Source organism: Littorina saxatilis, linkage group LG7, assembly GCF_037325665.1.
Source record: "Littorina saxatilis isolate snail1 linkage group LG7, US_GU_Lsax_2.0, whole genome shotgun sequence".
Lineage (NCBI taxonomy): Eukaryota > Metazoa > Mollusca > Gastropoda > Littorinimorpha > Littorinidae > Littorina > Littorina saxatilis.
Genome location: NC_090251.1, coordinates 33,411,522 through 33,426,294, shown reverse-complemented (window position 1 = coordinate 33,426,294; position 14,773 = coordinate 33,411,522). Strand labels below are relative to the sequence as shown.

The window sequence follows — 14,773 nt, the reverse complement described above, 5'->3', positions numbered from 1 at the left end:
ATTCATGGTATATGTCCTAGTGGAGACATGCCCTTATCCTATGTCAAATCCTGGACAGGTCTGAAATGGTGAGCCTGCCAAAGTGTTTACACCGGAAGGACTGTGCCTTTAAAGGTTAGAAGAAAAGCTCAAAGTACAGAACGGCACTGTCTGGCTCAGTGACAACTGTGTATAGATAGGGCAACATCAGCACTTCTTAACATCAGCAAGTCGGACATTCGTCACCTCACAACGAATGCCGGTCAATACAGGGCGAGGCAGTTAAAGTACATGTACCTGGCAAAATTGCTTAGGCACAGTTAATAATTGTCTACCTATACCCGTGTGACTTGGAATAATAGGCCGTGAAAGGTAAATATGCGCCGAAATGGCTGCAATCTACTGGCCGTATAAAATTTCATCTCACACGGCATCACTGCAGAGCGCCTAGAACTGTACCCACGGAATATGCGCAATATAAGACTCATTGATTGATTGATTGATTGATACCTTCTTTCGCTTGTGAGCAATCAAGTGCACCACTCTACAGAATTGTGCTAGCTTTTACGTGCAATGAGAGCACCATTCAACTTTAGACACATAATATGGCCTACCAAATATTACTAGCAACCTGCCTACTTTCTATGCATAGTGGGATTTTGTTGTTGATTTTTTAGATTTTTTATTGTTGTGCTAAATAGCAAAAAGATTGACATAGGTGTTACAAAATTAAATGAACAACAAAATCCCCACTCTTCATGCACACGAAGAGTTGATGTCATGTCTGGCGCGTGTTCGAGTCGAAGGATGCTCGTAGGCCTTATTCCGTGTAAACGCCTGAGCAGATCCGTGGTGCTCAACATCATCGCTTACACGAGAAAAACGGTACATTTCAATTGTGTCAGGGAAGAACAGAAGTGTCTGGCTCTGTGACAGTGGTGAATAGGGCAACATCTTCCCGTGTTGCATCAGCACGGAAATGTGTCCCCTTGGCACGAATGCCGGCGTGAATTCTTACGCCTTAAACCTGATTTGCTCAGAACTGCAAGAAAGAACTACATTCGCCGAGAACAGTGTGCTAGTATGCCCTCGCACTTATTCGGCAAATAACAACCACCTGTCAAAATGCGGGATCTGGCGTGAGCTGAACAGAAAGAGAAAGTTTGTGCATTTATCACAAGGGCTGCACCGCTTTGTCGTCTTCTGACAGCTCCCGTAATCGCTGAATTCTTAGCTGTAACGAAAAAAAGAAAATAGAAAACATTTTTATTTCTGCTTTTTTTTTTTTTTTATCTTTTGACAAGTGCGCGCAGTTCAGGCTGTTTACTTTTTTGTCAAGATAAAGTGGCTGGGTGCACAAGGGTAAGTCTCTTTTCACTTATACTTTCTGTCCATTGTTATATATAGGCGGGGCAGCCGAATTTATATCACAGCAAAGGCCAGCTATATATATAGGTCTGTCGTTTCCCCCCAACATTTTCGGATGTAGAAGTATGGGTGAGGAAGGGGAATAAGACAGGGGTGGGCGAAAAGTGCAGCTGTCCATAGCTGTGAAAACCATCCCATATGAAGAGCATTCAAGTGAGTAGAATCTTTCAAAGCATGAAGTAACATGTTTTATGTTTTCATCTATGTGCGACTGATGCTTCAAGTATGACAGTAAACGAGGCTGTGATAGCAAGCAATACATAATTTAAGGCAGTAGCAGGCACATCAGATTTCTGTACGGAACTGACTGCTAAGTTAGCCGGTTCAGTACACACATCAGCATTGTCGTAGTCCTTGTTCTAGGAACGTTAAAGGTACTGAACTTGTCAAATCCAGGTGCACGGAGCCCCTGGGGCTTTTAGTCATACCTCAGGCAGCTATCCGTTAGAAGAACTACCAAGTTTCATTGACTTGCACCCAAAGAGTCTAGAACTGCGATTTTTTAACGAATTAATTTCGTACTCGGACCCGGCTGGTCTTGACCTATTTTTGGATCTAAATTTAGATCAGGTAGATCACCACATCATGCACAAAAAGACACGTCACTAGCAAACTATGTCAGACGTCATCATGAGTTTGTGTAAAACAAAATGGAGGCCGGAATCACTCAATTAAGTTGAATCGAACTCCGACCAAACACCAACGTAATAACTAGGTTAAATTATGCACTCGCGTGAACAAGAAACTGTCGAGCTTCACAGATGTCGTCGTTGGGTAGTTTTGGGTTTGTTTTACTACCATAGGAGGATTTTTGAACAGTAAATGCACTGATCTGCAACAAAAACGCAAAACGAAGGCTGTGAGCTGCACTGTGCCTTTAAAAGCAGCTCTTCGGATCACAATCGTCTATCTGGCCAGACTTTGATATAAGACAAGACTATCCCTCGACTTGAACACATACCAAAAGCCAACATTCCTGTGCAGAGTAGGAATTTCGTTATGAAATAATTTCTCAAAAGCCATCAGTCCATTACGGTTCAGAGCTCTGAGTGTACAAAGGGAACTAACACTGATCGTGATTCGCGGGTTTATTAGTCGTGTTTGTACCAACAGCTGACATAATCATGTATCCCTGAAGCACGGGCTTTGAGTGCCGTTGGATTCGACTCAATGTCAACTGGGCAGTGACATATGCTGGCATATATATATAAAGTTCGCAGCAAGAGCCTTGACGTAAATAGTACTACGATTGCAATTAAAGACATTTGTTTTTAGTCAGTGTTGATGAACGCAGAAACAAGTTACAAAACCAAACATATGGAAAGGAAAACAGTCATTGATTGTTAACCGAGCTGACACATCGGCCAAGCATTCAGAACACATCTTATCGAGTACGTAACGATCGATTTAGCTTTCAGAAACAACACAAACGCATGGAAAGAACCGTAGGCGGCTTTGAGTGCTGACACAGCACTTAGTATTCAGAACACATAATTGTCAAATTTAACGATCGAGTAGCTTTATAAATGCGCCCCCCCCCCCTCTCTCTCTCTCTCTCTCTCTCTCTCTCTCTCTCTCTCCCGAAGAAGTAGCATAGCACGGCTGCTAACGCGTGAATACTGACAGAAAGAAACACACTGTAGACGTAGAGATTTCAACTTGAAGATACAGCAGCTGACGTAACACAGGCCTGCATCAGAAATCTCAGCACGTGACGATTCATTGTGCAAAGAGCATCGTGATGAAAACAACGTGTCGATCAATACCTCGCCAAGGTCAGACTCTAATCGAGCGTGGCGCCCGTTGCGGGCCGGATGATGACTTTTGCCACCATTGTCGTCCAACAACCGGTTCTCGCTCAATGTGCAAGTTGGTGACAGTCCGTTTCGCCGCGTTTTCCGTTTCTTCGCTTTCCCGCATTTCGCCGTTTCCTCTTTCGCCACTTCCCGTTTCCACGCTTACCGTTTCGCCGTTTCCTCTTTCGCCACTTCCTGTTTCACTGCTTCCCGTTTCCCCCGCTTCCCGTTTCGCCGTCCCATTGACGTCGTCTCCGAAGATTCCCGTGTTGACTGGTGGTGGGATGTGTTCCAAGCCGTTGTTTCCCCTTAGTGTTTCCTTCTTATGTCCAGTTATTCTTCGTCTTCGTTCATGGGCTGAAACTCGGTCCCACGGACACTCGTGTTTTATTTTGTTACACGAGTGGGGTTTTACCTGTATGACCGTTTTTACCCCGCCATTCAGGCAGCCATACGCCGCTTTCGGGGGATGTCGAGAAATCGTGTCCCTGAGCCGTGTGCATGGATTTGGGTATTCAGAGGGGGTGGGGGGGGGGGGGGGTAGTGGAGAGAGGAAACGAGATTATGTGACGTGTGTGTGTGTGTGTGTGTAACAACACATTCAGTGAACGCAGGTGCTGCTGTCGTCCTCTGGGGATGAATTGGCCCATATTGGGACAGACATCGGTAATACGATGATGATATTTTTGAAACGAATGAGCAAGCTTTGCCTGTATTTTACCCTCGTCGGTGATGATGATGATGATGATTACGGCGACGATGATGATGTTGGTGATGGTCATGAAGAGGATGATGATGATAACGGCGACGATGATGTTGATGATAGTTGATTCTGATAAATGAATCCCCCCGCGGTCGCACCCGACGTCAGTAACGACGAACTGGTTTTCAAGCCAGCGCTACCGACTGGGCTACGGATCGGCCCCTGTAACTCTCGTTTCCCGTTTCGCCGTTCCATTGAAGTAGGTCGTGGAGGCCTATTAAGACTAACAGCGGGTCCGTTACAATCAATTTTCCTCATTGTTTCCCTGCTAAGTTCAGTAATTGCGTCTCATCGACTTGTCGGTCAGAATGTTTTTTGGCCCCAGAGATTGAGATTGAGAGAGGAAAGGGGAGGAGAGAGAGAGAGGGGGGAGAGTGTGTGTGTGTGTGTGTGTTTGTGTGTATGTGTGTGTGACGGGGGTGTGTGAGCGTGTGTGTGTGCGTGCGTGTGTGTGTGTGGAAGGAAGACCCGGTTCACGGTGAAGCCAACGCTTTTAAGTATTGTTTCCGTGTTATGTCAAGTAATCGGGTCTGTGGGGCTTAAGGATATAGAGTTTTGGTCCTAAATTGTATGGCAGAGAGAGAGAGAGAGAGAGAGAGAGAGAGAGAGAGAGAGAGAGAGAGAGAGAGAGAGAGAGAGAGAGAGAGAGAGAGAGAGAGAGAGAGAGAGAGAGAGAGAGAGAGAGAGAGAGAGAGAGAGAGAGAGAGAGAGAGAGAGAGAGAGAGAGAGAGAGAGAGAGAGAGAGAGAGAGAGAGAGAGAGAGAGAGAGAGAGAGAGAGAGAGAGAGAGAGAAGACACATATCGCTAGGTTTCATTTGTTTGCGATGAATTTATGACCTTTCATGAAGTAGTTTTTTTGTTTTTTGTTTACTTTTGCCAGTTTGCCAGTTCGTTTTTGGAACTTTGCAAAGCAGTGTCGTGTCGTCTGTTTAGGTCTGGGGAAACGCCAATGAAAAGAGCCGAAGAATCCCCGAGCGTTTCTATTGGGTTTGCTTTTGATTATCCATGATTAACCTGCTTCCTGCAACTATGGTAACCGGGGATTTATTGCATGGGGAACATGCGATTTATTTCCTAGGCCGGTGCTTGTGAATGAAAACTCGTGAAAATAATGACAAACAGCTTTATGTGTGTGCACCAACCGGCCTCACACATTCACAGTGAACGCCGGTGTAACACTAGAAAATTACTCCCACGAGAGTTTTACTTCGGAGTAAATATTTCGTACGAAAATGTTACTCCCTTTACGAAAAAAATACTCCCCCATAACACGAGAAAATTACTCCCCACGACAGGTGAGTTCCGAGTAAACATTTCGTACAAAAATGTTACTCCCCTGACGAATAAATAACGAATAAATTACTCCACCCTAACACGAGCAATTTAACTTCCCATGCCAGGTGTACGAAACTTTTACTCCCTTGTCCCCTGTTAGTCTTGGTGGTAGAAGGGTTGGAGAGAGGGTAGCGCGACATTCGTTTGCGCGAGATCACATATTGGCATTATCCCTTCGCCCGCATCCCATTTTCGCGTACGAGATTTTTACTGGAAGTGAAAAAAAGGGGAGTGAAAATTTCGTGGAGGAAGTAATTTTTTCGTGCCTTGGGGAGTTCTTTTCTCGTACGAAAGGTGTACTCGGAGTAAGAATTTCGTACGAAATTTTTACTCCGGAGTACATTTTTCGTGGAGTAAAAATGTCGTGTTACACCGGTGGTGCTGTCGTCCCCTGGGGATGAATTGGCCCATATTGGGACATGCATCGGTGATACGAGGTGATATTTTTAAACGAACGAGCAAGCCTTGTCCGTCTGTCATTCTGTCAGTCTGCGTCTATATGTTTATAGATATATACAGATTTATGTGTGTGCACCTACCGGCCTCTACGTGCATGTGTGTGTGTGTGTGTGTGTAAAGGAAGACCCGGTTCACGGTGAACGCAGCTGCTACTGCTCATGCTGCTGTTGCCGTGCAGAATGATAGTGTTACAAGCCAATGGTTCTATCGTTTCCGTGTTATGTCCAGTAATCGGGTCTGTGGGGCCTACAGGTGGATGTGGACGGGTTTTGGTCCTACATTGTAAAGCACAGAAAGAGAGAGAGAGACAGAGAGCGAGAAAGAGCGAGTGAGAGCGAGTGAGAGAGAGAGAGAGACTGAGAAAGAGAGAGTGAGAGAAAGAGAGAGAGAGAAATAAGAGGAAGGGGATGGAAGGGAGGTGGTGTCTGTCTGTGTCGATATGTTGATAGATTTATGTGTGTGTGTGTGTGTGTTTCGCTGCCCTACACGCCACCAGGCGTGAAAGGCACACTGTATTGTGTGTGTGTTTGCCTGCCTGCTTGTGTGTGTGCGTGTGTGTGTGAGTGAATGTGTGTGGTGCTTGCGGGCGTGCGTGCATTTATATGTGTGTCTGTCTGTCTGTGTGTGCGTGTGTCTTTCTGTCTGTCTGTGTTTCTGTCTGTCTCTGTCTCTCTGTCTGTGCGTGTGTCTTTCTGTCTGTTTGTCTGTCTGTCTCTCTGCCTGTCTGTCTCTCTACCTCAGTCTGTCTTAGTGTTTGTGTGTCTGTCTGTCTGTGTGTGCGTGTGTCTTTCTGTCTGTCTGTCGGTGTTTCTGTCTATCTGTCAGTATGTACGTGTGTCTGTCTGTTTGTCTGTCTGTCTGTCTCTTTATCTGTCTCTCTGTCTGTCTCTCTGTGTGTCTGGCTGTGTCGAGCCGACTTGGAAGGTAGTCGTGGCATCCGTTTGTGGCTAGCGATTGCACAGCTCTCTTTGTGTGCTCCGTACCTGTAAGTTGGGCTCACCTAAAAGACATTGTTTTACCGGTTTTCCGTTTCCGTTTTGTCCGAAACGTTTAAATCTGTCTGTCTCTGTCTCTGTCTCTGTCTCTCTCTCTCAGTCTGTCTCTCTCTCTGTCTCTCTCTCTCTCTCTCTGTCTCTCTCTCTCTGTCTCTCTCTCTCTCTCTGTCTCTCTCTCTCTCTGTCTCTCTCTCTCTCTCTCTCACCGGCACGGTTGGCCTAGTGGTAAGGCGTCCGCCCCGTGATCGGGACGGGTCGTGGGTTCGAACCCCGGCCGGGTCATACCTAAGACTTTAAAATTGGCAATCTAGTGGCTGCTCCGCCTGGCGTCTGGCATTATGGGGTTAGTGCTAGGACTGGTTGGTCCGGTGTCAGAATAATGTGACTGGGACATGAAGCCTGTGTGCTGCGACTTCTGTCTTGTGTGTGGCGCACGTTATATGTCAAAGCAACACCGCCCTGATATGGCCCTTCGTGGTCGGCTGGGCGTTAAACAAACAAACAAACAAACTCTCTCTCTCTCTTTGTTTGCTTGTGCGTGAGGAGGGAGCGCCTTGAAAAAAACTCCTTGCCTTCCTGCAGTCGGCGCTTGTTTGAATGGCTCATTTCATGCTGTTTACCTGTTGTTGCTGGGACCGCTAACTGCCTTAATCGATACCTCTTGATCGATAGCACTCAGTCAATATTGGTGGGAGGCAGAGTGCTCTCTCTCTCTCTCTCTCTCTCTCTCTCTCTCTCTCTCTCTCTCTCTTTCTCCTCTCTCTTTCTCTCTCTTTCTCCTCTCTCTTTCTCTCTCTTTCTCCTCTCTCTTTCTCTCTCTCTCTCTCTCTCTCTCTCTCTCTCTCTCTCTCTCTCTCTCTCTCTCTCTCTCTCTCTCTCTCTCTCTCTTCGTTTGAGAGCGCATGGAATTAGAATTAAAGAAGCCACGGCAATGAGCAAGCGACCTCCACCCGCAAGTTCATTTCAATGTTTCTAGTTCTCTCAGATCCAAGGAGGCAGACTTGTTCCGCGTAATTCTCACTCACTGTTGTTGTATATAATTCAGATCGGGGTTTTTGAGTCACTTGAGAAAAAGTGACTCTATGTAATCGGTCAGTGTTAGTCTGTCCGGCCGGCCGGCCGTCCGGCCGTCCGGCCGGCCGTCCGTAGACACCACCTTAACGTTGGACTTTTCTCGGAAACTATCAAAGCGATCCGGCTCATATTTTGTTTAGTCGTGACCTCCAATGACCTCTACACTTTAACGATGGTTTCGTTGACCTTTGACCTTTTTCAAGGTCACAGGTCAGCGTCAAAGGAAAAATTAGACATTTTATATCTTTGACAAAGTTCATCGGATGTGATTGAAACTTTGTAGGATTATTCTTTACATCAAAGTATTTACATCTGTAGCCTTTTACGAACGTTATCAGAAAAACAAGGGAGATAACTAGCCTTTTCTGTTCGGCAACACACAACTTAACGTTGGGCTTTTCTCGGAAACTATAAAAGTGACCGGGCTCAAATTTTATGTGAACGTGACTCCCAGTGACCTCTACACTTTGACGTCTGCTTTGGTGACCTTTGACCTTTTTCAAGGTCACAGGTATGTCTTGAAGGAAAAAAATTGAAATATCATATCTCTGAAACTATTCATCGGATTTGATTAAAACTTTATAGGATTATTCTTTACATCAAATTATTTACATCTGTATTGTGTTGTGAATAGCAATTTCTTCCTGTCCATCTGATGCCTCATATAATATTCAGAACTGCGAAAGTGACTCGATCGAGCGTTTGCTCTTCTTGTTTCTGGGAGTGCCCGTGTTTCTTCTTTTCTTTATTTGGTGTTTTACGTCGTTTTCAACCACGAAGGTTATATCGCGACGGGGGAAGGGGGGAGATGGGATAGAGCCACTTGTCAATTGTTTCTTGTTCACAAAAGCACTAATCAAAAATTTGCTAAAGGGGCTTACCTTACTGGGAGAATGCAAGTTTTCAGTACAAAGGACTTAACATGTCTTACATACTGCTTGACTAAAATCTTTACAAACATTGACCATATTCTATACAAGAAACACTTAACAAGGGTAAAAGGAGAAACAGAATCCGTTAGTCGCCTCTTACGACATGCTGGGGAGCATCGGGTAAATTCTTTCTCGTCCCAACCAATATGGGACTCCCCCTAACCCGCTGGGGGCTGCCCATGTTTACGTTGTTGAGCCAGAGTACCAGCATGATCTGAGCGTACCACCAATTGCAAACAGTAGCAGCATGTAGCGTACAACCAGTACATGCCCCTTATAGACCTCTGTTGGCATAACAGACGCGAAGCTTCATTTCATTGAAGCGGTCAACCAACACATGTTCCTCATTGAAGCGGTCAACCAACACATGTCCCTGATAGGCATATGCATCTATTGCCATTTAAGACTTGAACTGTCATTTCATGGCAGCGGACAACCAACAAAAGTAATGTCCCTTATAGACCTCTGTTGCCACTGAGGACACAAACTCTCATTGTCATCATCTCTGTTGCAGATAGACAATGGCGGAAGCAATAGCCACTAGCAAGGCCGCGGGCGCGAACCAGCCGCTCAAGTGGCTGACCGTTCCCATGCATTGGTTCGCCTCGGCCTTCGCCTGGTTCTGCACCATCTTCACCTTCGACACGGATGAGGAGGAGCTGCAGTACACGGAGGAGCCCCACGCCACCCGCCGCCGGGAGATCCTCCTCAAGCACCCGGAGATCAAGAAGCTGATGGGGTACGACCCCAGCATCACCTACGTCATCAGCGCGGAGATCGTGGTGCAGCTGTTCGTGGCCTGGCTGGTGCAGGACGCCTCGTGGACCACGGTGTTCGTGCTGGCGTACTGCCTGGGCGCCATGCTCAACCAGAGTCTGTCCGTGGGGCTGCACGAGCTCGGGCACAACCTGGCCTTCGGGCACCGCAACTCCTGGCTCAACCGCGCGCTGGGCATCTTCTGCAACGTGCCCCTCATCGTGCCCTTGGCCATCACCTTCAAGAAGTACCACGCCGACCACCACCGCTACCTGGGCGAGAACCAGCTGGACACGGACGTCCCCACCCGCCTTGACATCTGGTTCTTCAGGAACCCGCTCACCAAAGTCTTCTGGATGGTCTTGCACCCGCTCTTCTACGCCGTGAGGCCTCTGATGAAGGCATCCAAACCCTTCAGCGGCTGGGAGATCTTCAACATCGTCTTCCAGCTGAGCGTGGACTACACGATTTACGCCGTGTTCGGGGCCAAGGCCCTGATGTATCTCCTGGCTGGGATGTACTTCGGCATGAGCCTGCACCCCCTGGCGGCGCACTTCATCTCGGAGCACTATTTCCTGGTCGGAGGGCAGCCCACCCACTCTTATTACGGGCCTTTCAACCGTGTCATCTTCAACGCTGGCTACCATAACGAGCACCACGACTTTCCCTACGTTCCCTACAGTCGGCTGCCTGAGGTTAGGAGGCTTGCCCCGGAGTACTATGACTGCCTTCCGCACCATTCCTCGTGGATGAAAGTGTTGTGGGATTTTATCTTCCTGCCCAACATCGCCCCGCATTCCCGTGGGAAAGGCTACAATCATAATAACAACGTGGATTCTTGTAGGAATTCGCGGACTGAGGGCAAGATGCAGTGAGGATTTTGTTGTGTGGATTTCAGTGTGGATCTTAAGTGTGTATCGCGTGCTCCATGGCATTTCTGCGTCTGTGCATGTTCGTGCATCTGTTGAAGGGTGGGGTTATGAATTTGGAACTTTGCAGGTGCATTCCATGCTATTGCCAACAAATTACTGTGGTTTATAACTGAGTTCTCGCGGATATAAGAAACATTCCTTTTCGTCTAAGCTTTCACGTACACCATGCATCTTATCCACCTCAGATCTGCCCAGGAGTTTACACGTGAGAACAGCGTCAATCCACTTCGACACATACACACAATCAACAGCCTGGCTGCTTCTTGTGCAGAGTAGGAAATTGTTTGCTAAATTAATTTCGCAGATTGACAAAGTTGTCACTTACGAAATTATTGAATTCAAGTGAAAAATGTCACTTTGCACAGGAAGCAATCAGCCTGTTGAATTATGGTATGAGTCCAAATGGAGGGATGCTCTTATCATACGTAACAACCTGGACAGGTCTGTGACGTGTGCGTGATAGCTTACACGAGAGGGACAAAACCTTTCACATTTTGTTAGATAGGTTTTAACAAATTTGTTGTGTGCATTGCTGCGTGATCCGTTATGCACGTGTGGTACGAGAGAAACATTTACCACGTTTTCCAAGAGTATTCTCCTTGCTGCTGCTGCTGTTGTTGTAGTCGCTATTTATTCAATAATTTATGTATACATTCTTGTTGTTGCTGTTCAATGATAATCTGTTCTCGAGTTCCGCTTTTCGTTTGCTGTGGGTATTTTTCTTAATAATTCCCTGTTGTTCATGCCTTAATGTGTATACGTATAACATGATCTCAGAAGCAACATTTTAAACGGCTATCTTTTGTTCTTTCTCTTTCATCGGTTAGTGGTTTGATGGGTTGATTGATTGATTGATTGGTTTAATGGGGGGGGGGGGGGGGGGAGAGAGAGAGATAGAGCCGGTACGGTTTTGTTGCGGCTATGTACAATCCAAGTATAGTGCTTTCTAAAAACCGAATAGGACATTCTATGGGTTACGTATAGAAATACGTTGGGGGTGCAGAAGGAAGATAGAATCACATCATGTACAAAATGCTGCAGAAAAAATGTAAACAGGTTTTCTGCAGTAAAACAACAGCACCGTTTTACTGCAGCATTCTTGATTTCAATTTTACTGCAGTAAAATGTTTTGCTGCAGAAAAAAACGCTGCTTCGGCGAAAGATGACATTAATTATGCAGAAATGCTGCAGAAAAGAACTGTTTTTCTCCAGCATTTGTCTTTTCTGCAGAATAACTGAATAAAGTCATAATCCGCTGAGGATACGATTGGTCATAGGAGAACGTTAAACTTCAATAGTCAGTACCTCAGTCAATGAGTGTTTGTGTCTCCCTAAAAGCTGCGTCTAGTGCATATATATGGTAAGTAACCGCAATAAGACTGTATAATTTATCAAGATAGTGCACAGGCACAGAAACCAGATGGCAGGACCGTATGTTTTGTCCGGGGGGGGGGGGGGGGGTGGGGATGGGTGGCGGCCCTGAGTGGCGGCCCTGAGTGGCGGCCCTGAGGTGTTGCCCAGCAGAAAAAAGAGTGAGAGATTTCTAAAGTGTTCTTTGTTGCCCTCTCGCCGGGCAGTCCGTGCGACCTTTAGAAAACCTGTGCCATGCCATTGATTGTAAGAACATCATTATAATCGTAACACAAAGCATCGCTAGCTGGATGGCACAATGCATCAGATCTTATGCCTTTTCTCAAAGAAATGCCATTCCTCGTGACCAAACTCGGTGCTTCTCCTCACGAGCTTTGCAGGGGGCTCTGGCGCAAATATATATATACAATAACACAAGCACATGATCTTACTTGTAGATAATATACCCTTGACAATAGCAATACCAAGCAAAAGAAGAAGTACGACAGAAAGAGAAAAGGAACACAAAAAGGTGGGTTTTTTTTCTTCAAGATGTATCGAACTGCTAAATAATTGAGTGAAACTTGCGTGGCATTCAAAAGAAATGAGTAGCACGAGGTATGTTTTAGCATCAAGTTGCTTTCGGTAACCAAGCCACAACAATAGTGAAACGTCACGTGAAGGACCACCACTGCATGGGCACTGAGGCTGTGGAGGTACTGGTGGTGTCGTATGTCTTTAAACGTCAACAGAAACCTTACAGGTACCTTGCTGCCTGTGTAGAACATCTCGGTCGCAGACCCTCACAGGCCTGTCCAGGCGTTTACCTGGAATAAGAGCATCCTTCCACTTGGACACATACGCAAACTCCACAGCCTGGCTGGTTACTGTGCAGAGTGGGATTTTTTTTTAATGAATTCATGTTGTAACTGACACGTATGTCAACAAATCAGACCTGGCAATTGCAACCTTGAAAATGTCCCCCAAAAAATCGGGCGTAAATTACAGAGGTTCTTATTGGGATTCACCCGGTGTGGAATCAGTCGGAAAGTGGGAGGTGTTATTGGGAGGGGTCGTTATGAGAGGTTTTAGTGTATACGTGCGAAATGATTTCAGCAAAATATTCCCGTTCTGCTCCAGGCTGTTGGTTGTTTTGAGTGTTCAAGTGGAAGGATGCTCGTGTGCTACCTGGGATCTACTACAAATAATGACCGGCACGGTTGGCCTAGTGGTAAGGCGTCCGCCCCGTGATCGGGAGGTCGTGGGTTCGAACCCCGGCCGGGTCATACCTAAGACTTTAAAATTGGCAATCTAGTGGCTGCTCCGCCTGGCGTCTGGCATTATGGGGTTAGTGCTAGGACTGGTTGGTCCGGTGTCAGAATAATGTGACTGAGTGAGACATGAAGCCTGTGCTGCAACTTCTGTCTTGTGTGTGGCGCACGTTATATGTCAAAGCAGCACCGCCCTGATATGGCCCTTCGTGGTCGGCTGGGCGTTAAGCAAACAAACAAACAAACTACAAATAATGTTTTGTGGCCAGCCCTGTGCCAATGGCACGTGATAGCCGTTTTAAATGTTTCTTTTTGAGGACCGCCCTGTAATATATGCAACGTCTTCTGTGATGGAAGCAGCTCACTAACTTCAGGGGTTTGTCAGTTTACACTGGCATTCTTGTTGCCATGTATTGTGAAACCACTCTTATATATATATATATATATATACTCTGATGCAGCCAAATGTTTGTTTCTATTTTCGCGCGCATACCAGTATCTTTGTGTCTTGGTTCTTTGAACAGCAATTTGATATAACAATAATATTGTACTGTATTTAAGATCCCCCCCGCGGGTTAGGGGGAAGAATTTACCCGATGCTCCCCAGCATGTCGTAAGAGGCGACTAACGGATTCTGTTTCTCCTTTTGCCCTTGTTAAGTGTTTCTTGTATAGAATATAGTCAATGTTTGTAAAGATTTTAGTCAAGCAGTATGTAAGAAATGTTAAGTCCTTTGTACTGGAAACTTGCATTCTCCCAGTAAGGTCATATATTGTACTACGTTGCAAGCCCCTGGAGCAATTTTTTTTATTAGTGCTTTTGTGAACAAGAAACAATTAACAAGTGGCTCTATCCCATCTCCCCCCCCCCCTTTCCCCGTTGCGATATAACCCTTCGTGGTTGAAGTTATGATTGTTGTTTATATTGTTCAAATAGGGCAATAATTTGTATGAACTGTCTATCGATTTGTTTGGCTTTCTTCTTCTCTTTTGAGATTATTGGATTGAATCTTGCTTTGAGCAGTCCTTTCTCAAAGCAAAACCTTTCAGGCTTTGGGTAATCCATCCTTTTTGTGATTGGCACCACTCGAATTCAATGACATTAAAAATAAATCATTACTGGAATCACACGAGTTCGGTTAGGAAAAAATAGTAGTTCTGTTGGTAAAAATGTTATATATATATATATATATATATTGTTGTAATGGGCAGCGTTTTGCCGATTACGCAAAATAGGCAAAAATGTTGCCGATTCCGCGAATCCGGCAATTCCGGCCGTGAATGCGGCACGACATATATAGTGTGACAAGTATTTTTTTGTTTGTGCAGTTACTATGTACTGCTGCCAGTTTAGATTTTTTTTTAAATTTAACTTTTCTTTATCAAAATGAAAGAATCTATGTTTTACATTTGTTGAAATGTGTGTGTGTGTGTGTGTGTGTGTGTGTGTGTGTGTGTGTGTGTGTGTTGTTTTTGCGTGCGTGTATTTGTGTGTGTGTGTGTGTGTGTGTGTGTGTGTGTGTGTGTGTGTGTGTGTGAGAGAGAGAGAGAGAGAGAGAGAGAGAGAGAGAGGGGGGGAGTTGAGAAAGAGAGAGAGAGAGAGAGAGTTAAGTGTAATTCCAAGATTCAGTTTTTGACAGAACTGGTCCCTCTGTTTTCAGATAATTTGACATTATTTTCAAACTGTGTCCACCTTCTTGAAAA

General features: G+C 45.7%; 1 protein-coding gene across 3 annotated transcripts in view; it reads left to right on the top strand.

The window, feature by feature from the left end:
• The window catches only part of LOC138971229 (sphingolipid delta(4)-desaturase DES1-like), a 43,098-nt gene extending 31,208 nt beyond the window's left edge, over positions 1 to 11,890 (top strand). For all 3 annotated transcript variants that reach the window (XM_070343918.1, XM_070343919.1, XM_070343917.1), the window contains exon 2: positions 9,276 to 11,890. In XM_070343918.1, coding sequence (XP_070200019.1) covers positions 9,283 to 10,392 — 1,110 coding nt within the window. In that variant the 5' untranslated portion in view covers positions 9,276 to 9,282 and the 3' untranslated portion in view covers positions 10,393 to 11,890. The remainder of the gene's footprint in view (positions 1 to 9,275) is intronic.
• Positions 11,891 to 14,773: the final 2,883 nt, after the last annotated feature.